This window comes from Phaseolus vulgaris, chromosome 6 (assembly GCF_051622355.1).
Source record: "Phaseolus vulgaris cultivar YP4 chromosome 6, ASM5162235v1, whole genome shotgun sequence".
In the NCBI taxonomy this organism is placed as follows: domain Eukaryota; kingdom Viridiplantae; phylum Streptophyta; class Magnoliopsida; order Fabales; family Fabaceae; genus Phaseolus; species Phaseolus vulgaris.
In genome coordinates this window covers 10875400-10882376 of record NC_143503.1, presented here as the reverse complement: position 1 = coordinate 10882376, position 6977 = coordinate 10875400, and the positions used below count along the sequence as shown (strand labels likewise).

Sequence of the window (6977 nt, the reverse complement as noted above, 5' to 3'; positions counted from 1 at the left end):
CTAAGCTGGTTGAGGGAGATGTATGAGGACGCATGTACTAGGAGACAATGGACTATGGCTGCACGGACATATTTGCTACACCTAGTAGGTTGCACCATCTTTGCAGATAAGAGTGCTATGTCGGTTAGTGTATGAATTGTTGTAGCATTGGTATTGATTTGGTCGGAGGAGTCTCCGAAATAAATCCCTTGCTACATTTCAAACTAGATGAACTATCATGTTGTGAAAGAATGGCATCAACATGTTCAAAGTAAGAAGGAATTCGCTTCGTTGATCTACCAAATTTACTCTGACGCCCTTTTAGTGCACCTTTTGTTTTGACTTTCTCCCTTGGTGGACATAAAGATGTCTTATCTGGATAGACAATCTCACGTAATTTGGCTTTGATGTTAATCTTACCAACCATGTCAACCTCATTGAACCGATTCATGATGACAACCCACTCTTGTTGGATGGACAACTCTGCTGAAGTATCATCACTTGAAATATCTAAAAAGCTTAATCGTGTCCAAATGAGATGCACTGACTGCAATGGTATGCTACCCACACCAAAGGAAGCCAATTCACAAGCACAAGGAAGGTCATGAGTAGATCTAATGGTGCACCCACAACGAGATTTGTCTAAACCAACATATTCAACTCGATCACTCTCTTCTGCAATATACTGCAAGGCATATTTCGATACGAAGCCAAGCAATTTCTTATATCTTGTTACATTGAAGACATGACTCACTACATGCAAACTCTTTTCAAATGAAGATTTAATTGCATTATGTTGCAAGATGATCATCTTATTAATGGAATCCCAACAAAAGCATAAGTCCCCCATTGACGTCTCAAGGATCCTCTTTAAACTCCAATGTGCAGCCTCAACCCTGTTACTTGTCGTGTTGCCTAAGTGCATGACTTTATCTGTCCAAGCCTTAACAAACTTTTCTTTTATGTGGATTTAACCAAGTACTAATCACATATTCAGTAAATATAGGCCATGATGAACAAACAACATTAAATGCCTCCACACGATGTTCATAAGACTCTACATTTTCACAATCAACAATTGCTCCCCAAGATTCCATCACTTGATCCCATGCCTCTTTTGGATGAACAATCATTTTACATTTTGCTTTAATATTTTTATCAATGTGAAAACAACATAACAAATTAGCAGCTTCGGGAAACACAACATTTATTGCATTCATTAGAACAATATCTCTATCACTAACCACAACCTTCGGGTGTGAATCAAATCTCAAAAACAAACCTTTCAGCTTCTCAAGGGCCCATACAAAGTTATGATGACGTTCTGATGCGAGTAACATAAATGCAGCACTGAAGGTCAATCCTGTTGAGGTTACACCAACAACTTCAAACAAGGGCATCCTATACCTATTAGTTTTATACGTACTGTCCATCATCAATACTATGTTAAAGGCATTCAATAGCTTCACTGAATCAGGGGGTGTCCAAAATAAATCTTGCACAACATTCTGTTGGGTTTAATAGTGCCAAAGTTCAAGAGGGGGGTGAATTGATCTTTTAAATGTTTCTTGCAGAATCAGTATTTATCACAATGTACAGAAAATAAATCGATTTATTTGAAATTGAACAGATTTATTTTGGCACTGTTTGTGTTTGAAAAACATTTATACAGTCAAGTTAATCACAAGATTATGCAGATTGCTTTTCCAGATACACACACTGATATAATGAAGAAAGAACAGTGAGTCACAAAACAACAAGCTTCAATTTTAAGCAAGTGATTAAGGTTCAATTGATAGCTTGACAATTACTTGACTAACCTATCACAATCAATCTGTTTCAGTGGCTTTTTAACAGGTTATTTATGTTCTTCTTAAAATCAAACAGTTTTCCAGAAATTAAGAACAGTATGTCACAAACCCAGAAAGAACAGATTTATTATAGATTGAACATATTTATTTCTTGACAATTTAACAGTTATGCAGAAATTTAAGTGCAGAGATTAAGGGAGAATGAACACAAGACAATTATACTGGTTCACTCAACTGAGCTACATCCAGTTTTCACCTAAACCAAGTTGAAATTCACTAAATCACAATTGAAACAAACACAAATCCCACTGTTCTTGAACCCTACAAGAACTTAGGTACACTTGCTGAAAAACCCTATTTCAGCACACACACACTCTTCAAGAAACCCTATCAAGAAGAGTGTACAACCAAACTTTTACAAGAAAAGAAATGTGAAACGACTACACCTGATTGAGGATGCAGAAATCTGCCTTAAACCAGTAGAACAAATTGCTAGAACAGTAGCAGCACCTCTCACCAAGCTTTTGGAACCAAATAAGAACAAACACTTTGTGATTTTCGAAATCTTTTAAGAACAAATGCTAATTCTTTGTAAATCCTCAATTCTCTGATGCAAAACTTGTTTTTACAACTGTATGATCGTTTTTGAAACTCAGAAACAAGTTTTCATTTTATAGAAAACCAACTTATAACAGATTTTTGAAAAACAGTTAAAGCTGTTATAAAATGAACAGATTGAAAATAAAATGAACAGATTTATTTTCAAAAGCAGTTAGAGAATTTGTTATGTGAGGAGACTTAGTCGGCCATTCTGGTGCAGGGACAAAATTGAAAACCGTTTAAGCTAGACATGGCACCAGAGTCAAAAAGAATCTATTCATTTACAGATGAACAGATTTATTTTTCAAAACGAAAACAGAAAAAGCTTAACTATTCAAAACACAGTCGTTTTGAAAGGTAGAAGACTTAGTCAAAAAGTTTGATGCACAAAATCTAATTTTCACAAGACTTAGCCAAGACATCAGTTTAAAAATGAATCTGTTTATTTAGAAAAGAACAGATTTATTTTTATGCAGTAAACGTGTTTTTGTAAAATATGTGAAAAACAGTTTAAGAAACCTTATGCTTGTTCTTATCACATGGCCAGTGGTTAGAAGGTGAGTTACTCAGCAAAAAGCCCACTCTTAAACAACCTCTAAACACTACCTAAGACACACTTAAGGCAAAACTAAAATATACAAGAATTGTACATAAAAGTCTTCATCAAACACATGTCTTGAAGGGGCAGCAACCATCTTCAACACATTCGTCTCTTCTTCAAACCTAGACCAATGGACATACATATCACGCTCAAGTAACATCATCAATTGTTGCATTTCAGTTCTATCACCTCGTACTGATTTTTTGTACATATATCGTGCATTATAAACTTGCTTTATTGTGCTCACATTTTTCTCATCATGCTCTTTCATTGTCAGCAAAATATTTCTAGGATTCACCGAACTGTCTGTCATGTCCATAAGCATTGATTTCTCACTACATGTGAACCTACCAGCATATGGATGACCAACCAATGTATTTGCCAACTCATGATTATGAGACCCACAAATTAATTTCAATATCCATCCTTCACCACTCTTTACTAGATACCCTCGTAATCTGAAAGGACAACCACATTTCCTAGTTCCACTCTCAGTAACCTGTAAATCCTTCTTATATCGTATATATTTATCTCCTATCTCACAACCTAATAATACAAATGTTTTCCTTCTTCGTTGGCCAGTTGAAGTATCCGATCTCAATATCACAATAACAAAACCAAAGTGAAACGCAACTTTTCTAACCCACTTTAGGAGCTCATCTCGAGTACGAGATACCTACAAAAGTTATCATAACAAATTATTTACTAATTAACAAACAACATAAGCATACTTTACAAACTTAACTTTACCTCATCTGTAGTAAACGTATCATCATCCCACACATCCACCCCATCATATAATTCTTGTTCAAATTCTTCACTACTGTCCATGCTTTTACAAATAAAAAAAAATGAAACAAAATTATTGCATTCCGAATCCATGAATCCATAAGTCAAAAAAATCATTCCAGATCCAACAATCCATAATTCAAAAAGACCACTTTGGATTCAGGAATCCATAACACAAAAAAAATATTATGGATTCATAAATCCATAATGCAAGTGATGCATTCTGGATTCAGGAATCCATAACACAAAAAACAATTCCGGATCCACCAATCCGTAATGCAATTTAGGCTTCCGGATTCAACAATCTGGAAAACAACAATTTATGACATTTTACCTTCCGGAACACCCCTCATCCGGAACACACAATTTAATTAATTCCGATTCATGAATCCAGAATATATTACCGAATCCCGATATCCGGTAATCTCGAAATCTCCATAACCACCGTGCTCATAAAAAAAAACTTAACTTTTACCTCTATAACCCAAACAACACTTCGACAACGTTGCGTACTCCTCCAACTTGCTCCCAACAATTACGAAGACCCTCCACAACAGTTGATACTCAAGGATAAAGATGATCAGTGACAGTGGAAATGCAGAACGGTGCCCCTTTTCAAATTATAGGTCAAGGTTAATGTTGGAATTTTTAAAATTGTGGGGGTGCAGGAAGAAAAACGTGGGGATGCAGGAAGAATAAGCCTCAACCCAAACATGATAAGGCTAGTGTCTCTAAAAAAGCGTCCACTTCTCATTTTTGACACGACCCAAACACCAAAAGAAGATTTTATCTAATTTGAGTTAGTTGTTGGAAGGAGAAGAAAGAAAAGAGACCAGTCATAGACGATACTCTGCAACAGATACAATCCCGAAATATAAGGGAAAATATTAACAGATAACATACGCAGTTATCAATGCTTGACGACTACTATAAAAGGGCCCTAAGACCCTAACTATCAAGTAAGTTGACTCTATGCTATTTACACTACATTATAATATATAAGTGCTCTCACTGACTTGATCATCGGAGTGTAATCAACAGGTAGAGCACCCTCCGTTGGAATCTGCAACAAAGATAGAGGGAGATAACAACCACTGCTACAGTCCAACCCAGGTCAACCAACAAGAACATTTGCTGCCCACCGTAGGGCAGGTAAAACTGATCCCACTAGATACCAACACGAGTTCATCCACACCAGCGCACGAGATGAGAAACATGAGGCAAGGAGCTATGGTGGCCGACGAAGACGAGGTCCCCATGTTGCAACAAATTATGGAGACGACGAGAGTCCTCCAACAAGCTATTGAGGATCATCGTAGGGAGCAAGATCGCCTTCGAGAAGAAGCACAAATCGAGCAAGAGCGTCTCTGAGAGGAGGCTCATGTCAAACGTGATTGCCTTAGAGAGGAAGCACGAGTCGAGTAGGCGCAATTGAGGGATGAGGCCCGAGTTGAACAAGAGCGGTAAAGAGAGGAAGCCCGAGCCCACCAAGATCATCTCCTAAGAGAAGTAGAAGCATCTTGAAAGATGATGGAGGAAACTGTGCGGGTAAATGAGGAGCTACAAAAGGCTAATGAAGAGATGCGAAGGACTATGCACAAACATCAGCGACAAAGTGTTTGAGTTTGCTCTCCGGATCCGTCCTCAAGGGATGACCTTCAGCCTTTCTTCGGGAAAATAATGTGCGAGGCCATCCCTCCGCATTTTCTTACCCCGAAGATGACTCCTTTCTCAGGAGTGGATGACCTTGAGAATCACTTAAAGGCATAGGGCCCAGATGATCATATCAGGCAACTCAAATGTTTTTCGTTGCAAGATGCTCAAGGGAACGTTCACGGGAATGACCCTCCATTGGTTCAGGAGCATCCTGGATGGACATATAACGTTGTTCCAACAGTTTTTGTGAATCTTCAAAGAGCAGTTCTTGGCCAACAAAGTCGACCGCCCCGACTACTCGATCTGTTTGATGTCATACAAAGGGAGGATGGGTCCTTGAAAAACTATTTAAATTGTTATTGCGACTTTTTAGTTCGATTCCCAACGCCAAACAAGGAGGAGGAGGAGAAAGTTCAATGAGGAAAAGTGCCTCGTCATCCGTGAGAAAACGCAAAAGCTCCTCACAGCTAGCCACATAAGGGAAATTCAATACCTTGAATGGTTGACCAATGTGGTCCTGGTAAAGAAGGCAAGTGAGAAGTGGAGAATGTGCGTGGATTTCACCAACTTTAATAAGGTTTGCCCCAAAGATCCCTACCCATTACCGAATATAGATTCCCTGGTGGACAATGCCTCGGGGTGTGGTTTGCTGAGTTTTCTGGACGCCTTTTCCAAGTACCACCAAATTCGGATGCATCCAGGTGATGAAAGCAAAACAACCTTCATAATAAGAAAACCAGCTATTGCTACAACGTCGTGCCTTTCAGTCCAAAGAATGCTGGGGGTGACCTACCAGAGGCTAATGGACAAAATTCTACTACCCATGCTCGGATGGAATGTCCAAGCCTATGTAGACGACATGGTGGTGACATCAGTAAAGGTGGATGACCATATAACCATTTTGGAGGAGTTGTTTGCCACGGTAGGAGTTCACAACTTGAAACTCAATCCTGAAAAGTGTGTATTCGGGGTCAGAGCGGAAAAGTTCCTCGATTTTTTGCTATCTGAAAGGGGAGTCGAGGCCAACCCAGAAAAATGTTCACTCATCATGGAAATGAGGAGTCCGAAAAACATAAAGGAAGTACAAAGATTAACTGGGTGCATGACTACTCTCTCTCGCTTTCTCTTGGACAGCGACGATAAAGGGTACCTGTATTTCCAATGCCTAAAAGAGAATGATCGTTTCACATGGACTCAGGAATACGAAGAGGCATTTGCCAAGTTAAAAGAGTATTTGTCTAGGCTACCCATACCCCACAAGCCTGCACCAGGGCTCCTAATACGTTTGTATTTCTCACTCACCGACTGAGTTATAAGCTCGGTCATCTTACAAGAGGATGGCCAAGCTCAGAGCCCATATATTTTATTAGCAAGGTGTTATAGGGTGCAGAGACCTGCTACTTAGCTATTGAAAAGGCATCTTTTGCGGTGGTCTTCACAGCTCGGCGGCTGCAACACTATTTTCAGATCTTCACGGTAATAGTCATGACCAACCTCCCTATTCAGAAGGTACTCCAAAAACCAGATATTGCAATGAGAAT

At 38.9% G+C, this 6977-nt stretch overlaps 1 protein-coding gene across 1 annotated transcript; it reads right to left on the bottom strand.

The window, feature by feature from the left end:
- Window positions 1-923: 923 nt before the first annotated feature.
- Window positions 924-3822, bottom strand: LOC137833279 (uncharacterized). The gene is made up of 3 exons (XM_090303821.1): window positions 3742-3822; window positions 3132-3667; window positions 924-1404 (listed from the first exon to the last, which is right to left on the bottom strand). Exons 1-3 carry the CDS (start codon window positions 3820-3822, stop codon window positions 924-926), a joined length of 1098 nt encoding a protein of 365 aa, XP_090159947.1.
- Window positions 3823-6977: the final 3155 nt, after the last annotated feature.

Coding starts and splice junctions, on each gene's coding strand:
- LOC137833279 (XM_090303821.1), bottom strand. CDS start 3,822: ATGGACAGTAGTGAAGAATTTGAACAAGAATTATATGATGGGGTGGAT. Junction 3,668..3,741: donor ATACGTTTACTACAGATGAG/GTAAAGTTAAGT, acceptor TAACTTTTGTAG/GTATCTCGTACTCGAGATGA. Junction 1,405..3,131: donor ATGTTACTTGAGCGTGATAT/GTATGTCCATTG, acceptor GATGATGGACAG/TACGTATAAAACTAATAGGT.